At 39.0% G+C, this 22,833-nt stretch overlaps 1 protein-coding gene across 3 annotated transcripts in view; it reads right to left on the bottom strand.

The window, feature by feature from the left end:
* The window catches only part of NPHP3 (nephrocystin 3), a gene marked incomplete at its 5' end in the record, with an annotated part of 34,066 nt that extends 25,611 nt beyond the window's left edge, over positions 1-8,455 (bottom strand). For all 3 annotated transcript variants that reach the window (XR_013994869.1, XM_081071996.1, XM_081071997.1), the window contains 7 exons: positions 226-382; positions 795-955; positions 2,419-2,552; positions 3,596-3,748; positions 5,549-5,699; positions 6,252-6,377; positions 8,060-8,455. Coding sequence is in view for 2 of the 3 variants with exons in the window: in XM_081071996.1 (XP_080928122.1) it covers positions 226-382; positions 795-955; positions 2,419-2,552; positions 3,596-3,748; positions 5,549-5,699; positions 6,252-6,377; positions 8,060-8,455 (1,278 nt within the window). The remainder of the gene's footprint in view (positions 1-225; positions 383-794; positions 956-2,418; positions 2,553-3,595; positions 3,749-5,548; positions 5,700-6,251; positions 6,378-8,059) is intronic.
* Positions 8,456-22,833: the final 14,378 nt, after the last annotated feature.

The raw sequence follows: 22,833 nt of genomic DNA, 5'->3' as shown, positions 1-22,833 counted from the left end.
ATCTCAATTGAAGTAAAACAAAACAAAACAAAACAAAAACTACGGCCTCAAAATGGTCTCTAAGGTTGTACACAATCAGCTCCCGCTTACCTCCCCTCATTCACTCTGCTCACACTGGCTTCCTTCTTCTCCCCAAACAGCCAGACTCACTCCCACCTCACGGTCTTTGCACTAACAAGGATATTCTCTGTCAGGCATGTTCTTAAAGAATCCTATGAATTTTACCTTGGCTTTGTTGGTCTTGTTCAGGTTAGAAACTTGATCAATCAATTGTTGGACGGAGTCGGAACTGACTTTCCCATCCTCCAAACGATGATAAATTAATCGTGGTTTGCCTTCAGGGTTTTTCAGAAAAGCTTCTTCACAGTCTTCCAACAAAAGCCTAGATTGGAAATCAGTATTTCTTTTACTACATTGCATGGTGGCAGCAGTTAGTCAATCAACTTAAGGGTCAATAATGGGGGCTCACTGCAATGACAAGTGGCCAGAAAAGGCCCAGCTGCAGAACAAGTGAAGCTTTCCAAAAATGGATGTTTTTACAGCTCTGCTCCAGCTTAGTGTTAAAATATAACATGTTCATTAGCAGACAATGAAAGTAGGTACAATAAATTGTGCATTAAATTAAAATTTAAAGCATATACAGAACTTAATTTTTTTAAATCTAATATTAAAAAATGCTCAAAAATACTGTTAAATATGACTCAAAATAATGGATCAGACTCATGAGACTTTGCAAATAAATGGAAAAGGTACAAGCTTCACTCCTATAGTAAATTACAGAATTTTCAGCTTACCTTGGTAAAGTTAAATGAATGAATAAGATAACTAATGAGCTCTTCTCAATTTCCCATTTTCTTACAGTGAGGTATTGGTTTTCAGTATCTATTGGAAAATATACAGCATGGAAAAAATATCCCATTGTCTCACACATTCTTTTAAGTTTAGGTGAATAGTCCTAAAAACAAATTAAAACATAAAGGCACAGTTTATTTAATTAAAATATCTAGTCAGTTTCATACTACTTAAAATAAAAAAGTATGCCTTAGAACAGGCTATGTTGAATATTTTCTGATTTAAAATTTAAAAATATATATAATCACATTTTAAAGATAATGTTTAAGAGAAAAGGCAAGTTTCTCTATAAAACGAAAATAATAGTAGCCTAGCAAATTGGCTGTTTCCTAGCTCAGAAAATGATTTATTTCATAATAGAACCTGAAACAATGAGAGAAAAATATTAGGCTGCTTGCTTTGGTATTTGTTTATTTTTATTATTACAAATGATTTTTATTTTATTGTTATAAAGAGTGAAAATATAAATCCATTTATCTGTACAGGAAAAAATGTCCACTATGATATATTAGAACACTAAACAAATAGATATAAAATAATATGCTGGTCTACAACAAATTAAGTTATGATGACCATTATTATGCAATAAATTAGTAATTCCCTCAATCTGTGTTTGGGAATAACTTATATTCAATTAGTGAGTAAAAGCTTTGGTTTTCAAAATATCTTATCCTTGTACCAAAATTTAGTCACATCAAAAAGGAAAGCTAAATGTACTTATTAATCAACAATCTAGAGGATGTTAACATAGCAGGTTTAATATGTGACATTCAGATTTATTTATAATTCAGTTAGAACAAACAGACAGTGGTCAGCAAACGTTTTTATAAAGGGACAGATGGCAAATATTTTCACAAATTAATAATAGCTTAACAACTTGGTTGTTTTGGCAGAGGTCTTTGTGGTCCATTTAGTCTCTGTCACAATTTGTTTTGCTGTGGTAGTGCAAAGTAGCCACAGACAATACATAAATGAATGAGCGTGGCTGTGTTCCCATAAAACTTTATTTATAGCACTAATATTTGAATTTCATATAATTTTCACGTCACACAATATTGTTCTTCATTTCATTTCTTTCAACCATTTGAAAATGTAAACGCCAATCTTAGCTCTGGGTCATACAAAAACAGGCTGCTGGCCAGATTTGGAACATAGGCTGCAGCTTGCTAACCTCTGCCTCAGATTAACCCCAATGGCTGTCTTGAAAAATTAAAAACCATAACAGGGATTAAATTTTATTATAACCTGAAACAGATTCAAGGATAGAACTGTCAAATGTTAACTAAGGCAGGCACTATTAACTAGGGTCTTAAACATTGCGGAGAATGTGAAATAAAGCATTCAAAAGCACAAAGTTCCAAGATCTTAATTTAAAAATACTGATAATACTGGCGCTTAAGAAAAGCCCAAAATGCTTCCTGTTCTTTAAGACATATATAATCCAGTAGGTGGTTTATTACTAGGAGGTAATAAACTACTTGGTTTACATGTATTAGCATCAAAAATAGGACACGATATCAACTTGTATTTTAAATCAGTGAATACTGAATTTATAAATATCCTTACCTTCAGGAAAAGATCCATTTCAGGTTGGGTTTCATCTGTATAAATGAGGTAACATCTGACAGTGTTACTCCACAGGGAATGTGAAAACAAGGGAGTGACTTGTAATAAACTAGCTACAGCAATATCCCAATCATCTGAAAACAAAATTTCTCGTAAGTTCATGAAAAAAATTACCAGAAAACATTTGACAAAATGAATTTTAGAAAGTCTGAAAAAAACACTACAGGCATCGTAGACTGGAATCTTCTCACTTGTTAATATTGACATTCTAAAATGACATAGTAGAAGGCAATCAGCTCTCTAATGTAAAACTATTCTGGGTTTTGGAGCAATCAATGTCACCAGTGGTCTTTGCTGGGGTACCAGTGGTTTCAGTCAAATGTCACGGAACTCCGCCACATGGGCTGTTCAGTTAGTTACTTGAGGAGGGCCTACATTCCTAGGCTGGCCTACGGTTTTACCCACCTATTATTCTTGAAATAATATTGAGTCAAAAAGAAAGTTCAAGAATGGCATAAAACAAAAAGTAACCATATGCTATTTAGAGAGAATGAACATTTCATTAGACATATTTGGCTAATTCAAAAGGCATAATTTAAAAGATGATTTTCATTTTGCTAGTAGATAAATAATTGTATAGTTTCAAAAAAAACAGTGGAACTACTTATAAAATCTCAGATCTGTAATCTGGTATCGAAATTCTGAACAGATCTTAGAGCTGTTTTGTACACCAAATTATATAAAAATAATGAAAATATTCTTTTGACTAAGAACGCTATATTATATAACTGAGGTTTTGTATTATACTCTGCAACCTGCTCTAACCTCCAACACCATCAAAGATGCTTTAGGGAAAGATTAAAAACTCTTGTTTCTCAGTTAGTCTACACTAAACTTGCATTGCTCAACTACAACACCTAAAAAGAATTCAGACCAGAAGCTCAGTTATTAGAACCTGATTGGCCAGTCTGGCTGGAGAGCACCATGTGATTCTGATGTGAATATGTAACTTCATCAGCCCTGGTCAGTGACAGCACCAGTACATGATGGTTGGATAACGGAAGATACAGGCATACAAATCTCATGCTCTGCTGACGGTAGTTCTCTCAGCACAAGATCATAGTATATGAAGAGTCACTACCATTAGCCAAGGTAATTGGCAAATGGCGTGTGTTACCTCTGTTGACATTTGCAAAGGGTCCTTCCACATCTATAGAGCTATGGGCGAACTCAGGGCCCCTGAACGACTGCTGAAGCTGGATCATACTCCCTAGGGAAGGCTCACTTCCCAAGGCCCCGCCAGTCCAATATTCACACTGGGTTCCAGCAGCTGTTAAAGCAAGAGATTTTATCTTGTGAAAACCAAATTACTGAATGTTCAAAAACTTATCATGTATACTGAATAGGTTTTCTAACTTAAAAAAAATACTACAATATTATAATACAACAGTCAAACTTAAATGATTTTGGAAATACTTTGCCATCAACTTCTGGCCAGTTCTAAGATGCAGGTTAACATAATTCTGTTTGTCATCTCAACGAGGGAATTAAAAAGAGAAAGATGAAAAGAAATTAAGAATACAATAACCAAAGGAATTAAAATAACAGAGAGAAGTTAAAAACATCCCCACTCAAAAGTTCTAAAAAACATTTCTAACTATATGGCTTAGGTATCAATACAAAATTTTACGGAAAGAATTTCAAAGGAATACTCTTGCTAACACATCAGTAATTAATATTGGTAATTCATTAGGCTGTAAGCTAAGGATGCAAAGAGTACATCCTCTTTAATCTCCCAGAGCAACAAAATTAATGTCTGAATCAGTAAGTACTTAGGAACTTACTGATTTTTTATATAAATTATATTTGCCAGACTATCTACATGCCATACTTGACTAACTGTAAGTAAAATGGTAGTTGGGCTAAATCTCTGACAAAACTGAGATGATTATTCGTAGGTCTTTGAATCTCAAATGAGTGATATCCTCTCAGGCAGTCCTTCTTCATGTCTAAATCAAAATATGAAGAAAGACCTAACAGAAAATATTAACTTGTTTTTATTAACTTGCCAAGACAATTACAATAGTTTTGAAACACATTTTAACATATGTCAATACTAAAATAACCACTAGGATTAATGTTGGGGCATAAAAGCATTTTCGCCATTTTAAGCCAATAAGAACCATTTCATTTTATTTCTCACAAGTTAGTAATAAAAGTCCTAGGATGCTGGTCAGATTGCAGTGGTATTAAAATGCAAATTAAGAGGGAACTGTCAGTGGCCATATTTCACTCCAAAATGTATCAGTTTGTAAGAATATGATTGGTTTTTTTATAAATGGGAGAGTGACCGCATTTTCCCACCACACTTAAAATAGAATCTTTTCCAGTATCAGTCACACTTTATTCATATTTTCTTGGAATATGGTGGACCCTTTCATGCTACGATTCCATTTATGATTCCATTCCATGCTATGATTTTATATCTAGAAATAAACATATTTTATATGTTTAATTATAAAAGCTTTTTGAGTAGTTCACAAAAAGGCATTGGAAACTACTCTATGAAATATTATGCAGGCATTCTGATAGTTGCAAAGAATACACTGTTATGTGGAAAAAATAATGTGAGACTACTAATTGTCTTCCAATTTCCATTTTACCCTTCTTCCTTTAGTAACAGAATCCCAAACTTTAGGTGGATACATGGCTTTCCTGCTAGTGATTATTACACTGTCCAATCTTTCTAGGTGTCGTTCGGCCAATGGGATTTGAGTAGGAGTGATCAGTGTATCTTTCAGATTGTTTTCAAGAAAAGGAATGTATTCCTTCCCCTCTTCCCTTGGCTAAAATGTAGATGTATGGTGGGACCTGGAGGAGCTGTCTTAGACCAGAGAGAGAAAAGCTATGGGTTAAGGTTGGCAGAGTAGCAAGACACAAGGAACCTCAGCCCCTGACAACATCATGGACTTCTTGGAAAAGAGCTGTCATAACTGCTGAGAAAGAGAGAAAGCACAACTCTATTTGTAATAGCCATCACTTATAAGGAAAAGAATTCAAAGTGTGCTCTACAATATCATTACACCTATCCTGGAAGCTTGAAATATTGTAAAAAAGGAAATAAATTTACCAGTAACATCTGTACAGTTGTCGTCTGAATCAGACTCCCCAGGATCAAATACTTGGATCCCCTGAGCCTGTAGCCTTTGAAGTTTGCTCTCCAACTCTCGCTTGGCCCTCAATAAGTCCTGAATTTCATTTTCCTTGGTCTCCCTAAAAATCTTTGAAAGAATTTAAATTTTGAAACTTTTTCTATAATAAAAAAGTTGTATCACGAACTTTTAAGGGAAAAATCTTTCATTCATAAAACCAATATTCATTGAGTCCTTGATCTCCTCTTTTGTAGGATGAATAATCTGAGTACCTCTGTTTCACTGTTATGTATCTGGAACCCTCTGGAATTCTGGCAGAATGAGTGTCTGTGGGGCTGTCTTGTGAATTGCATAAGGTTTAGCAAATCTGTCACCCTTTCACTAACTGCCAATAATGCCCCGTCATACAAAACATTCCCAAATATTTCCAAATGCCTTCCCCCATATAGAAACACTCAATTTTTAAAAATTCTTATTAAAACGTTCACTTTTATACCTTTTCTTTGAAATTATCTCAAGTTTACCAGGTTCAACTCAAAAATGTAAAAAGTGCTCTACTCCTTGTAACTTTGATGATTCCTACATCACTTACTTCTATTTATTCATCACAGCATTATATGAACTTTGAAAACATACTGTTTTTAGTCCGCATCACTTTGGTGGTGAACATGTAAGGAGTACCTTGAATTGCCTTTTAACTTTATCTCTGTCATGTTCAAATGTTGCTGCTCTCTCCATTGCTTGGTATTTGGCTTCCAAAGCACTTTCCTTTTCCCGAAGTATCTTCTGGTAAGTTTTTTGAAGTGCCTGGAATAATTTACCTTGTTATTTCTAACAAAAATGGCATGCTTCCCAAATTTTGCAATATCCCACATACATATCACATACCTTTGAATTTTAACAATTTACTTACTATTTTATCAGTTATCAAGAACTGCATATTGCCATTTTGTTCAAATACAACAGGAAAATGCAAAAATGCTTGAACTATAGTAAAGGGAGATTAGTACTTTTTCTTTACTGTACCAGTTCTTAATCTTCCTTACACCACACTTCTCTCAGCTTTAAGCTTACAATTTGTAAGCTTAATTTGAAAGATCATTAATTCAGGGACACGGTGCACTCCTTGCTTCCATGTCTTACTCATCTTGTTATCCACAGGCCTCCTCCAGTTAATGTCTGACTGACTAGATTAAATAAATACTGAAGAATTTTTTGAATGCCTAGATATGTGAGAAAGGAACCCAGAGGATTACATAAGGAATCAGGATTGGTAACAGGAGGAACCTGAGACTGGCGTTTGTCAACCTTTACTGTACTTCTGCCCTGGTTGGTCCAGATTTCTTTTCTACCCCCATCTCAGTCATTTCCAATGTGCAGTGTCCACGGGACAGTGGCTTGGGCGCATTAAATCAGATATCTGAAATGCATAAGTCCATTTTATACAGGCAAGTGCATTAAGACTGCCCAGTAGGAAACGATTATGACCACAGATAGAACTGCTGATAAGTATGTCTTCCCAGATGACAGTGCCAATAATACAACAAGTAATGGAGTGGGGGGCTGGGGAGGGTTGACAAGAATGCCTAGTCTAGAAGGAAAAAGGCTTCTTCCTTTAGAAAAATCATGCTGAGGTATTTATTCAGTTCTACTGCAATGAGCCCAGGAACATGTGGGCTGTCCAGAAGTCTCTTACATAGTAAAGAAAAAGAGGAAACAAACCACAACCCTCAGAGGGGTCCAAAACCAATGACACAGAGTCTTACAACATTGCTCACAGAAAAGCAACCTTTTGCTTTATTTTAATGAGTTAAGATAGATCTACTACAGGGAGGGCAAGCAATATTTTTTTTTTGTTTAGTAAATTAACCAAATGGATTAAGGGAATTTGACTACACCTCAAGCAGTTAAGATGGTGAAAATCAGGGGTTTCTGGAAAAATTGACTTTAGCATCATTAAAACCCAAGAGCTATGAGAGGGATGGAACTTCGCAAAGAAATCAAGACATGTGTCCCACCTTGGAGGTATCTAAAATTTGAGGAAGGTGGGGAGTTGCAAACTCCTAGGAAGAATTTGATCAGTTGCTTCAACAGATGTCACCAAAATGTTTTGTGTGTATGTGCCCTGCGTGAACCTACTTCCCTGGAGTCCCTGGAGATTGGCATTTGCTGCTTCAGGGTACTTTCAGGCTAATTGCTGCAAGGTGTCCGAATGAATGAATCAGAAATAGAACAGGGGCGGCGTTAGGTAAGGAATCAGTTTAGATCCCTAGAGAAAGTACCCTCAAATTAGAATGAAAAAGAGTTTCGGCTCAACTTTCAAAATTTGGTTTGGAGAGGAGACAGCATGGACGAGAGACGGGGTCAGGCATCCAGAGTCCAGCGTGGCAGTGTCGCCAGGCGGCTCCGACACCATCGGCGGGACGCCCGGGGCCTCCGTTTCCCCGGGGTAGCGGCCACCCTCGGTGCGCGCCGGGGCTGGCATTTACCTGCAGCTCGGCCCGCAGCCGCTTGTTCTCCGTGTCCAGCTTGGCCTCGCGGCGGCCCATGGACAGCAACTCCTGGTTCTTGCTGACCCGGAAGATCTCGTACTCTTTCTTCAGCCGCTCGTACTCGGCCACGGCGTACTCCAGCTCCGGCACCGACGAGCCGGTGGACTTGAAGCTGGCCCCCAGCAGCCCGCCGCCGCCGGCCCCGCGGGGCAGCGACCCGGGCCCGGCCCCTGCGGCCGCCGCTCCCGTGCCCCGGCGGAACGAGCTACGCAGCAGGCGGGCCTTGGGCTTCACCTCCACCGGGATCTCACAGGCCTCTCCGCCGCCTGCCCCGTACGTGTCCTCGATTACCTCCCCGCCCGCCGGACTCACGAGCGACGAGGCGGTCCCCATGGCGCCCACAGCCGCCCCTACCCCGGGTCCGGGACGCGGCGGGATGGAGCGAGGGGGCGGGTCCCGGTGAGCAGTACGGGGCGGGGCAAGCGAGACGGGGCGGGGCAGGACGGGGGGCGGGGCAGGACGGGGGGCGGGGCAGGACGGGGGCGGGGCAGGACGGGGGGCGGGGCAGGACGGGGAGGGCGGGGCAGGACGGGGAGGGCGGGGCAGGACGGGGAGGGCGGGGCAGGACGGGGAGGGCGGGGCAGGACGGGGAGGGCGGGGCAGGACGGGGAGGGCGGGGCAGGACGGGGAGGGCGGGGCGAGCGGAGCGGGACCTTTGAGGCGGCCGCGCGGAACCGCTGCTGTTCTACCTGCGAGCGCGCGCGGGGCTCGGCTCCGCTGCCTCTACCCGCGCGGGGCTTCCCGGCTGGTGCGTGCCTCTCAGTGAGCCCTGGCCTGGGCTCCCAGTTGCTCTGCCGCCGCTGCTGCTGTTTCTGTCCAGTCTCTCTGAAGGCAGTTGGGAAATCGGAGGAATTCATTGAGCGCCTGCTGTGTGCCTCGCACTACGTGTTGGAATGACCAGCAGGACGTTGTGCCAGCCAAGAAAAAGCTTTTCGGCTTTACAGCCTGAGACCACTAGGAACAATCCTTAGACGAGGTGAGGGTTTTTTATTTTTTTAACTTCTTGGAATAACGGACACTGGAGACTGCGGATCAGAGAAACGGGGGCATCTCACAAAATAAAGGGATAGAGTGTTACAGTGTTTGGGGGAATGGCAGTGTTTAGGTGATACGAAAAATGGAAAGAGACGGGAAAACTGTTTTAGACTTTAAAGTTAGGGGAAGGGTAGGGTTGGCATCTTCTCTCTTACCCTATCTTGTGTTCTTGCCCCTCTACCTGCTAACTCTGGCTGCTGATCTCTCCAAATCTAGAGCCCTGGGAGAGACGGCTGGAAAGGCTTCTATTTGACACTGCTGTGAGCTGGATGTTGTGCTCTTTGGACTTGGGAAACGGTTAAAGCTAGCCCCTTTTCTCTTAGTTTTTCTCTTAAATAATTCTTCAAAGACCCCTCTTCTCATAACTGGGAATCTTTAATCTTTAATTCTCCTGACCTGGGCTAGTACAGCTCTAATCCCAGCTGTTAGTCACTCCTTCCCCAGCTGTAAGGAATCCAGTGATAGTTTAAGCTTCCTCTCTGCTGATATTTCTTCATTCCTCCAAGGTAACCCTTGAACAGACCCAAGGTAATCCATGCTTGTTTACTTCCCCAGGCGCCCACATTTGATCCACAGGTGTTACAGGTCAGGTTTTCTAGGAAGCAGACTCTAAGAAGCAAGATGTTTATTAGGGAGTGCCCCTGAGGTCAACACCTATGGAAAGGAAGGGAAAGATGCAAGATGGGGCAGAGAGAGAAGTTGAGCTTTTTTGCAGTCTTCATGGAGGCCTCGGCTAATTGACAAGGAGTTCTGAAGCTGAGATGGCCCTGTAGAGTTGTCCTAAATTGGGGTGTGTGTGTGGGGGGATGTTTTATATCCCCATACCAGCCAGTTATCAGCTCTCTTCAGCCAAAACAATCCCTGTGGGCACTGACAGTTGAGGGCTGTCTGCTGGTATCACTCCAGTGGCTGGAGGAACAAGTCTTTCAGTTATTACATCTACCACAATGCGAAGTGCAATCTTCATCCCAAAGAACTCTGGGGATGCAGGTCAGTTCTAACTCCCTCCATCAAAATACCTCGTCATCCTATCTCTTACCCTTTAGATTTTCTTCAGGAGGAAAATCAGACACCAGGCCATTGTGTTCTTCAAACTCCAGGAGATGCATATTAAGTTCTTCAGGTAGTCAGCTGTGATGATCCCATCATCACAATACCTCAAGAATTCTCTCCCTTTTAAAGTCCTTTCCAATCTCCAGCTTCCAATTCTTGTTTCCTCAATGTGGATCTGTGGTTTAAGGATCATTCCACTAGGTTTCTGACCACCTCCTTTGAAAAATTCGGCATCTTAGTCTTGCACCCCATTTGGAATGTGCCTCAACTGAAGACTTCCATTCTTATGCTTGCATAATAAAAAGCCATCATCCATTCCCTCCAAACCAATAACAAACTACACTAACTTCCCATAGTTTGTGAAGTAATTCAGATTATGCAACCTTGGACTGAGTGCCCTAAAGCAATGAATCTCTTTATCTCCCAACCTTTCATATATCCAGAAACATCTGTCTACCCACTTCCACCCTAGTCAGGCTGATTTTCATCTCCTCAAGCCAATGTGGTTTCTATTTCCTTTCACTACTCTCTGCTAACCCCCACTTCTTTCAAAGTCTAGCTTCTTTCTCTAAGGATATGGATAATCATACTTTTCAAGAGCTTATCACACCAACAATTTCATTTCAACAACCCTCATCTACTATATGCAAAGCACTGTACCTGTTTTCCTGACCTTGTTCTTTATTAATTGTGATTATATTCTACCAATCTTGGTTTTTTGGTAACTGTTATTGTTGTCGTTATTATGCTATTTGCAGCTTAGGTTCATCACCAGAAACCCTATTGAGCTCCTGCTGAAAATATAATGTGCAAATGACTGATGGCCCAAAGAGAGTCAAGTATGACCCGAGTTCTCAAAAAGCATATGAGTTGCCACTGTCTTCCTTAATCTTTAAATAATTTTGCAGATGCCCCCAAATACAAATGCAGGTTAGATGAGATCATGGAGACTTCCCCCTGTATAGAGATTACTGACTGCATTTCTCGTCAAGGATAATATGTATAAATTCAGGGATAATATGTATAAATGCATGCTGACCTTGGATGACTGTTAGTTAATGCCTAAGTGGCATATCAGAGTGGGTGAGCCCACCAGATACTCGATACTCAATGTGTTTGGTTTTCAACATATTTCTAATCCTGAAACATCACAGAATTTCCTAATTTGCTTCCCTTCTTTATGCTGAATTTAACTCACAGACTTCAGTCTGTATTTTGAAAAGAGTAACTTTGAATACAGAAATATGGTGTGGAATAAAGTCTCTGGCAGGCATCGTACGGCTGATTTCAGATGGCTACCAATTTTTAACACTCCTCCCATTGAAAGGTGGGGTTTATGGAGGACAGCTACATAATTTGTGGGACCCAGTGTAAAATGAAAATGTGCCCTTGTTCAAAAACTATAAAGAATTTCAAGGGCCGGCTCGGTGGCTCAGGCGGTTAGAGCTCCATGCTCCTAACTCCAAAGGCTGCCAGTTTGATTCCCACATGAGCCAGTGGGCTCTCAACCACAAGGTTGCCAATTCAATTCCTCAAGTCCCGTAAGGGATGGTGGGCTCCGTCCCTGGCAACTAAGATTGAACATGGCACCTTGAGCTGAGCTGCCACTGATCTCCCAGATGGCTCAGTTGGTTGGAGCGCGTCCTCTCAACCACAAGGTTGCCGGTTCGACTCCCGCAAGGGATGGTGGGCTGCACCCTCTGCAACTAGCAACAGCAACAGGACCTGGAGCTGAGCTGTGCCCTCCACAACTAAGACTGAAAGAACAACAACTTGAAACTGAACAGCACCTTCCACAACTAAGATTGAAAGGACAACAACTTGACTTGGGGAAAAAAAGGCCTGGAAGTACACACTGTTCCCCAATAAAGTCCTGTTACCCTTCCCCAATAATAAAAAAAACCCCTGCACTTTCTAAATAATTTATAAAAATGACTAGCCAAAAGCTTGGTTTTCTAAAAAAAGAAAACTAATTGGTTTAAAAAAAACCCAGAATTTCAAGATGGCAACAGTAAAGCGTTAAACCAAGCAAGGGGACCTTTTGAGTTCAGGGACCTGTATAACTGCACTTGGGGTTCTTCAAATTGTCCCACACCCATGACTCCAGTCTGTTTGTGGCTTCCCCCTTTGAATTTGTTCAGACTCTCTGACTGCTTTGACTAGTAAACTATGGCAGAAATGACATTATGCCAGATTCTGAGCCCAGACTTTGAGAGAATGGCAGCTTCCACTTCCTGTGTCTTATAATACTCTGTGGGAGCCTTGAGCACCATGTAAGGAGACCTACCACTCCACTGAGCGTACAGACTGGAGAGGTTATGTGTAGGCATTCCAGGCCACAGTCCCAGTTGCACCCAGCCTTCTAGCCAACGCACATGAAGTGAAGCCATCTTGGACTCTTCAGACCAGCCTGTCTGCTACCTTTTTACAGCTAAGTGACTTACACCTAAGTTGACGCCACAGGGAGAACAGAAGAATCCCCCAGCCAACCTCTGCCCAAATAAGTGACCCACAAAAATCACGAGATAGAATAAAATTGTTGGCTTCAGCCAGTGAATTGGGGGGTAATGTATTCTCACAGCTGGAACAAGAGAAAAATTTCCTCACATTTGGTCAAGATAGCTTGTAAAATTAACAAATAATGCTGCCATCTTTTTTAAAAAATGTGTGTTTGTGGAATAAATATCATTTGTATAGGTTAGTGTGCGTTTGGTTCTCAGACTATGAATCTCAGAATCACTTGGGACAGTTGCTAAAAATTGAGATCCATTGAAGTTTAATTTCTGAGACAGGAGTTTGCAAAGTTGCATGTTTAGCTAACTCCCAGGTGGTACTTATGTAATTTAAGATCTCAGAACTACTGAGCTTGCAAAAAAAAAAAAAATTGGCTAGAGATGATGTCATTCCTTGCCACTCAAAGTTCGGTTCCCAGGTAGCAGTAGTAGAATCACCTTGAAGCTTGTTAGGAATATATTCTCAGGTGCCATCATCGACCTACTGGATCATGATGTGCAGATTAAAAAGATCCCCAGGTAATTTGGATATACCTTCAAATTCGAGAAACACTCATGGCGAACAAAGATTCTTCACCTTGGTTGCACGTTATAATTCCTTGGAGAACTTAAAATACTGCTTGCTGCCTTAGACCAATTAGATCAGAGTTTCCAGGGGTGGAGATCTGGTCATTGTTATTTTTTAATCACTCCTCAGAGGATTTTAATCAATAGTCAAGGGGGAAAACCAATGGTTTCATCTCTGCTGTTTCATTTTTGCCAACATGTGTGGAATCCCTCTTGGTAACCATCTTAGCGTATGTTTGTGTGCGTTCAGATTGCTAGTTAAGCTTTCTTTCATCACAGTTCATCATAGTGAGCACACATGTGACCGCCCCATTTTGATAGCATTGTGCCTCAATTTTAGAGATAGACATGGCATCACAAATGACCAAAATATCCCTGAGAAAATTTATCACCTTGGGGTAATGACCTATCTCATTGGAAATGCTACATGGAGTAATACATAGTCTTCAAAGAGAAAGGAGTTTCACAGAAGGAAGGGATTCTAATTCTCATTAAAATTGCCAACCTTATGCCAGGCTATTTAGTCTTGCTCAGTTCTACCAAGTGAATGCGATTCCTAAAGTCCCCTGCCACAAAGTCTGATTTCAGGAATTAAGTAAATTAACGATGGGAAACATATAATCTGACTGAGCATCTGTAATTTAAAGTTTCTACCATTAGGGGTCAGTATGACTCCGGAAAAATTAATTTGACTGGTAATTTGTGTATATATACAAAGGGTGCCAAAAACATGTATACACATTTTAAGAAAGGATAAAACTGTATTAAAATTATAATACGATGAATGACGCTAATAATAGCATTCATTTGATTAATGCCGCCTTTTGAGTGAACGTCATACTACATATTGCTACCGTAATTCAATTCAACTTTGAAAAGTAATACATAGGTAACGTCTCTTAAAATGTATGCCTTTTTTTGGCACTCTCGGTATATAAAAGAATCATCTTTCTAATTTGAGGATAAAGACTATAAAGAATGCAGTTCAGGTGTTGTTGTTTTCACTAGTGATCATCTACGTTGCCTTGCTTACTAGTTCCCATCACAAGTAATAACAATTAGTCATGAAACAGACAAGAACAGGGGTCTGCAAACTTTTACTCTAAAGGACCAGATAGTAAGCATTTCACTCTTTGTGGGCCATATGGTGTCAGTCTCAACTACTCACCTCTGCCATTATAGCACAAAAACAGCCATACAGAATACATAAAAGAACGGGCATGTCTGCATTCTAATTAAACTTTATTTACAAAAACAGGTAGTGGGGCAAATTTGTCCGAGGGCTATAGTTTGCTGACCCCTCAACCAGAGGTATAGTTTTTGAACATGGATAATTTTCAGAAGTACCTGGGGAGCTTGTTAAATATTTAGAGTCTTGGATCCCACATCAAATCTACTGAGTCAAGGTATCTGTGGATGGGGCCCAGGCATCTGAATTTTTGAAAATCCCCACATGATTCTGCAGCAAATACTAATTTAGTAATCATTATGCCAAAATAAAGCTAACTGCCCCTTTTAGGGAACTACAGGTCCTCTTTGGCCTATTATAATATTTTCAGTGTCTGAATAACTATTCACGGTATAAAAGATATAAGGTAAAGCTTGGGCTCAGATTATCTCTACAGGTACTCTCAAAGCACGCCAGTGAAAGTCTCATTCCTACGTAGTAAATGTTTGTCTTAAGCCACTGGTTTGGGGGTTGTTTTGTACAGCAGCACATCGTAGCCTTTCCTGACTGGTAGAGGGGCATACTGAATTAGTTTGAACAGAGAAGGGGAAGAGATTGAAGAAAATGGTAAAGAGAAAAGGAAGAATTTTAAGAGATGGTAGAATATTGTGCAGTATCTCCCTAAAATATCCCACATCTTCAATAAATTTACAGTTTCACAAAACATGCTGTGATTGGATTTTTTCTTTCTTTTTTTTTTCGTTTGCAGAAATTGGTTAAAGGAAGGAGTTTAATGTGTAGGTGAGTACAAGGGTGAAACAAGTGGGGAAGGAATTGGGGTAAGAATATTTTAAATTTAGAGTGTCCATTCCTCATGAAGTGTGTTCTCTAAAGACAGGGTTGCCCTGGGCTATTTCACCTTGCACTAAGCAAATATATGGATACATAGAAACCATGCTGTATAAAGAGCTGCAATGGGTTTTGTTAAGAATATGATAGCATATATATTTACTTATGGTCCTAAAACATACTGCATATTTCAGACATTTGTGTAACAAATAAAGCAGTTTTAATTTTCTGCAGCAGAAGTGGCCTCTGGGATGCATAAAGCCATTGATTTCTTACTTGCTGAGGAATGTCCTTTTGTTTCTCAAGTTCAGAGCTGTTCTCTCTCCTCCTGCCACTCCCACTCATATTTATCTGTGAAGTTGAATATAACCTTAATTTTTTTCTATGAAACCACCCACTTCAAGTCTGGTAGCCAATGCCCACTCAGGGTGTCACTACTGACTACCACTTCCTTCCCACACTCATGACCCACATGGCAGGAAGCAGGCAAGGAGCCAGATTTAATGAGCTCCCACAGAGGAGAAATGAAGTCTTCTCCACTACTGTACACATTTGAGAAAGGATGTGCCTCTTTCTGACTTAAGTAAGACACTGAGGGGAAAGTTAGCTGAGAGCTGTAGTTAAGGAAAAAAATTATCTACGTATATATGTCACTTCCCAAGTTATCAATGGATAAAAATGGCAGGTTTCAACTTTCAGAGTTTAAAACATAGCAGAGTTTTTTTTAGATAAGATTTATTCATGGTTATAAAATTTTACTAATTTTTATCATAACAATAATAGGAGTTTTTATATTCAAGTTATAGCCTTAAACTATAAATGAGTTGTGTTCCAATGTTCCAATTTAATAATCTGATATTTAATATTTGATGCATATTTTCTCAAGAAACAATGTTAGATAAGGTGGTTATTGTTTCAATTCAGCACACAGAATGCTGTTTAATGCCAAGTGCAGAATAAAAACAATTGAAACACCATTGTACTATGTATTCTATGAGCCATGCTTTTAGCATATTAACTCAGATTATTTAGGAACACATCCATCCTTGAGTTGTGAAATCTTAGCTATCACCCCTGCTCATGTTTATGGCGTACTAGATACCATGAAGAAGATACCTACAGAAGGAAATAATAAAGAGTAGAAAAGAAAGAAATGAAATACAGTAGAAAAGATCAACAAAACTAAGGCTTGGTTTTTTTTTTTGAAAATATAAACAAAATCAACAAACTTAGCTAAACTAAGAAAAAAATAAGACTCAAAGAAAATGTATGCAAAAAGTTCTTTGACATTGGGCTTGGCAGTGATTTTTATGGATATTATAGTAAAAGCACAAGCAACACAAGTAAAACAAGTGGGGTTACATCAAATTAAAAAGCTTCTGTATAGCAAAAAAAAACCACCCCAGCTTACTAACCAACAAACGAACAAAAAAAAAACAAACAAAAAAACGCAGCAAACTGAAAAGACAACCTATGGAATGGGATAAAATATTTGCAAATCATATATCTAATAAGGGGTTAACATCCAAAATACAGAGGGTGCCAAAAAAAAGTATACACATTTTAAGAAAGGAAAACTACTAAAATTGTAATACTCAATATATACCAATAACAAAAAATGAATACAAGTCACGTTTGACTTCTGCAATTACAAAACATGCTCAAAGTGTTTATCATCAGTGTCCAGACACTTCTGATTATAGCAAACTGCTGCTTGAGCGACGTTGACCAAAGTGTCCACTTGTTATACATTTTTTTGGCACCCCAGGTATATAAGGAATTTGTACAACTCAATAGCAGACAGTCAAATAATCCAATTAAAAATGGGCAAAGGACCGGAGTAGACATTTTTCCAAAGAAGACATAAAAATGGCCAACAGGTGCATGAAAAGGTGTTCAACATCACATTACGAGGGAAATGCAAATCAGCACCACAATGAGATAGCACCTCACACCTGTCAGAATGGTTCTTATCAAAAACACAAGGGATAACAGGTGCTAGTGAAGGTATGGAGGAAAGGGAACTCTTTTGCTCCACTGTTGGTGGGAAGGTAAACTGGTACAGCCATTATGGAAAACAGTATGGCGGTTCCTCAAAAAATTAAAAACAGAACTATCATATCATCCAACTATCTCACTTCTGGGTATAGAAGGAAATCCTGCCATTTGTGATAACATGGATGGACCAAACATTATGCTACGTGAAATAAGCCAGACACAGAAAGACAAATACTTCATGATTTCACTTACATGTGGATTCTTTACTCATCCGAACAACCAAAACAGAATGAAAAACAGAGGCAATTCTAAGTGTCATAAGGACAGGGATTTGAACTCTCCTACATGTCTGAGTATAAATTGACATAAGCATTTTGGAAAATGGTTGGGTAGTATCTCTTAAAGCTGCATATCCCAGCTATTCTAGTCTTAGGCATAAACCTTACAGAAATGCACACGTATGTTTTACCAAAAGACATGTACAAGAATGTGAAGAGTAGCATTATTTATAACTACGGACCAGCAGTACAATGGACACATGGTGGAACAGTCACCATAGAATGCTACACAGTAATGAAAATGAACAAATTGCTTCACTGGCCAACACAAGATTACATTTTGCAAATGTTGAGCTCAAGAAGCTGACACAAAATTTTGAATTCGTGTTCCATGATGTCCTTTATAGCATGTTCCAAAGCAGGCAAAAGTAATTTATAATAGAGGGCAGAGTAGTAGTTTCCTTCAGCAAGAGAGAGACTGGGAGCTTCTAGGGCACTGGTAGTGTTCCATGATCTGTTCTTTGATCTGGGAGGTAGTAACATGAGTTATTCACTTTATAAAAATTAATTGATAATCATTTCACAATTATTTGTAAATCAAACCATCATGTTGGACACATAAAACTTACACAGTGATGTATAGCAATTATTCCTCAGTAAAACTGGAACAAAATGAAACTGAGATTTACACTTAAGATTTGTGCCCTTTTCTGTATGTCTACTCTATTTGAATAAGAAAAATTTCCTTTAAAAAGAAGACAAGAGAAAAAGAGGACACCTATAGCCACAAGTCAAATATGGGCACATTCTAGTGGTCTGACACAAATGCTCGAGCAGGGAGGGCCTCTGGAGTAGAGGCAGGGGACAAGTTTTTGTATAGTTTCCATTGCTTGGATTCTAGCAAGATGTTGTGCAAGTTGTTTGACTGCTTGCACTTTAGTTTCTTCATTTGAAAAGGGAGATACTGGTAATTCTCTTCACAACAATTGTAGATGGCCAAATGAGTAATCTGGAAGTGTTAGAATTCATTATATTTTGTTCCTCAGGGACCCAGAAAACACTTAATTTAGCTAAATTTTCTTTTCTAAGTAATTTAGTAGGGTGACCCTAAAGAAAATTTGAAAAACCTGACAGATATATGTATTTCATTCTCCAAAGACTGTTTTGATCGCCGGCTAGACTCAGCCTCCCTGTGACCTAGGAAACACGGGCATATATTTATCCTTAAGCACACATCACCACTGTCCTAAAATTGGTGTCTTGACTTCTCTTGTGGCTGTTCCATTTTGAATCAAATCAAACCATTCCACAAAGATGGTCTGTTATTCGGGTGGTGCAAAATTATTTCAGTTTAAAACGTTAAAAATAATTGCAAAAACCACAATTACTTTTGCACTAATCTAATAGATTCTGAGGTCAGAAAGCAGAAAATTCCAGACTTGTTAGCAGCGTTTGAGTTGTCTTCCATACGTCAGTTTTTCAGATGACAACAGACTCATAAATCAAATTGAACCAAACCAAAACAAAACACAATTCACAAAAATGCTGGTCTGAAAATGGAAGGAAAGGTTATTTTTCACGGTGCAAAAAAACAACTAGAATGGAGTATGATTTTAGTCATGACAAAGCATTAGTTGGTAGCACAAAATTACAGGGCGTAGCAAATAGGGAATAGTTTGCTTAATCACTTTTCATTATCTATGATTAACATTTTCTCCACTCCTGGTGTACTCAGGGAGTCTCTGCAAAACTATCTTCAGCTTTTTTTCTGGTGTGTTTGGGTTTTGAGTGGTCCCATCTTCATCCATGAGGTCGGCTGCTGTCTCTGTATAAGTGACATTTAAATCCACCCTCTTACCCTTGAACTTCTCCCCTCTGTCCAGTTTCTGCATTGCCTTTTGTCAAGTGTGCCTTTTCCATGGGATGCTCATTTGTAATTCAAATCGTACCTGGTTGAAAGCCTATTTTCTAATCTTTCCCCAGAGAAGGTAGCTATAGTCTTTCTCACACCATTTAATCTTCAAATCAGGCAGTTAGAATTGTGACTGACCAGTAGGGTCTCACCACTTTCACAAAGCCAGTTTATGCAAATTTAAATGATTCTCAGTCACTAGGAAGTTTTCAGACATTCGGGTCCACTGCCCTTGTCTCACCTTACGCCTTCTACATGTTAATTTTGATCCTTGGTGGTTACCTATAATTTCCCTTTATAGTTTAGAAATACTACTAAGAAGCTTCAGATTCACTTAAAAACTATCTTGCTCTTTCTCTTGTATATACTGTTTATTACTTAAGATTGTTCATTCTTTCTTTAGAGGATTTTACTTATATATTTTTAAATTTTTATTTATTTTTTTCAGTTACAGTTGACATTTGACATTATCTTATATTAGTTTCAGGTGTACAGCACAGTGGTTGGACATTTATATAATTTACAAAGCGAGCCCCTCATTAGTCTATACGCGCCTGGCACTACACAGTTATTACAGTATTATTGACTATATTCCCTATACTGTACTTTATATCCTCTTGACTATTTTGTCGTCAATTTGTACTTAATCCCTTCACCTTTTTCACCCAACCTCCAAACCCCCCTCCCATCTGGCAACCATCAGTTTATTCTCTGTATCTATGAGTCTCTTTGTTTTGTTTGTTCATTTATTTTGTTCTTTAGATTCCTCATATAAGTGAGATCATATGGTATTTGTCTTTCTCTCTCTGACTTGTATTTCTCTTAGCATAACACCTTCCAGGTCCATCCATGTTGTAGCAAATGGGAAGATTTTATTCGTTTTTTATGTCCGAGGAATATTCTAGAATTTTATATTTTCATGCCATCTTTTTCATCTCTGCAGTTTTAGAACCACAACAATATTGCCTGGAATGTTGTAGCTATGTTTTCACCATATTACATTCTTCAGCAGTGATCCTTTCCAGTTAATTTCTGAGACTTTCCAAAGCTTTGGCGTAGTGGAAGGTAAAAAAGGAGGCAGTGAGACACAACAGGGTTTGAATCTTAGCTCTGTCATTTTCTGGGAGTATGATTTTCTGCCAAGTTACTTTACCTTTCTGAACCTACCTTTTTTTCTATTAGTCTTTTTCCTCCCCCTTAATAGTAAAATAAAGTTGGTAATCTGTGCCTCATAGATTGGCTTTAAGAATTAATTTTGGTATTACAGTGGTTACTGAGCTTTACCTGGCATGACCCCTTGCTCAGTCAGTGGTAGCTCCTTTCTCCCTCACCTCCAATACCACCACCCCAACCCCTTGCTAAATAGAACCAGTTTCCTAAAGGAGTTACAGGGTTGATTCAGACTGAAGTAGATATGCATTGTTAATAAAAATCAGCAAACATATAGCTGCCACTTCCATGCAGTTCACTTATAGGGAAGCCTCAGCTATGTGAACTACCACCCAAAAACCTTACATGAGAGAGAAGAACAGTGTCTGTAAAAGTCCTCGCACTTTCCATGGCCAACACTCCCCTAACTCAAGGAGAGGATCTAAGGTCTCCATGAAGATCCTATGCACTATTGTGTTGGATATTGGCTTTCACATTGACAACAGATTAGAAAAGATGGACAGGGCAGGAACAGTGTAGTAGTGAAAAGAGCATCTGTGGCCTGAAGTCATGGGGGAAGTGGGGAAACTACAAAGATTGGATGGGAGAATTAAACATTCTAGTGGATTTGTATAGTGGTATCTCATTGGCATTTTAGCTTATATTTCCCTAATCCTTAATAATGGGGGACACTTTTTTTTATGTATTTGTTGGCCATTGGTATAGTTTCCTTTGTGAAGTATCTGCTGTGTTCGCTTATTTTCAACCATTTATTCTCTTTCCTCTCCTACTCCTCCTTCTTATTTTGTAGTAATTCATTCTGGTAATTCATTCGTTCTGGATATGTCTTTTGTTAGACGTGTTTGTGAATAATTTTTGCCTTTGTGGCTTGCCTATTCTTTTTTTTAATCTTTTTTTTAAAATTACAGATTATTGGGGTGATAATTGTTAGTAAAGTTACATGGATTTCAGGTGTACAATTCTGTATTACATCATCTATGTATATCACATTGTGTGTCCACCACCCAGAGTCAGTTCTCCTTCCATCACTATATATTTGATCCCTTTTACCTTCTTCTTCTACCCCGTTTTCCCTCTTACCACCTGGTAACCACAAACTATCCTTCAATAGATGACTGGATAAAGAAGATATGGTATATATACACAATAGAATATTATTTCTGCCATAAGAAAAGATGAAGTAGTGCCACTTGTGACAAAGTGGATGGATCTTCAGATTATTATGCTAAGTGAAATAAGTCAGACAGAAAAAGTCAAGAACCATATGATTTCACTGATATGTGGAATATAAAACTGAAAACAACAAAGGACCAAGCCTATTCTTTTTCTTAATGTTGTTGCTTGATGAGCACAAGTTATAAATTTTGACACAATCAAATTTATCAAAATTTTCTTCTATCGTTATCACCTTCTACATTCTGTCTAAAAAATCTTTGCCCGCTCTTAGGTTATGCAAATAATCTGCTTTGTCTTCTCTGAAAGGCTTTATGCTTTTACTTTTATGTTAAATGTTAACATACTTGAGGTCACACTGTATATATAGCCGTGTAATTTACTCCTCCCTCTATTTCATCAAGTTTTTCATATTTCATTTAAAATATTTCATGAATAATATTAGGAACTGTATAACTTTCTGTGGTATGGATGTGCCATGATTTATTTAACTATTTCTTTGTTTTGGAACATTTAGGGTCTATCTTTTTCCTCTTACAAATTACATGTGCAATGAAAATGACTTGTTTTCATATATACAGAGGGTGCCAAAAAAGAAGACACATTTTAAGAAAGGAAAAAATCGTATTAAAATTGTAATACTCAATGCGAGGTTGGACAATTAAGTTTACAAACTTGTTGCAATGAAGTTGCTAACCTGTTTTTGATATCAGAGGGATTATTCATTATGAATTTGTACCAACTGGACACACAGTTAACCAAGTTTACTATCTGGAAGTGCTGAAAAGGCTGCATGAAAAATCAGACGACCTGAACTTTTCGCCAACAATTCATGACTCTTGCATCATGACAATGCACCAGCTCGCACGGCACTGTCTGTGAGGGAGTTTTTAGCCAGTAAAAAATAACTGTATTGGAACATCCTCCCTACTCACCTAATCTGGCCTCCAATGACTTCTTTCTTTATCTGAAGATAAAGGAAATACTGAAAGGAA

This window comes from Rhinolophus hipposideros, assembly GCF_964194185.1.
Source record: "Rhinolophus hipposideros genome assembly, chromosome: 14".
NCBI lineage: Eukaryota > Metazoa > Chordata > Mammalia > Chiroptera > Rhinolophidae > Rhinolophus > Rhinolophus hipposideros.
The sequence above is the reverse complement of the archived record's forward strand: the minus strand, read 5'-3'. Positions and strand labels throughout refer to the sequence as shown.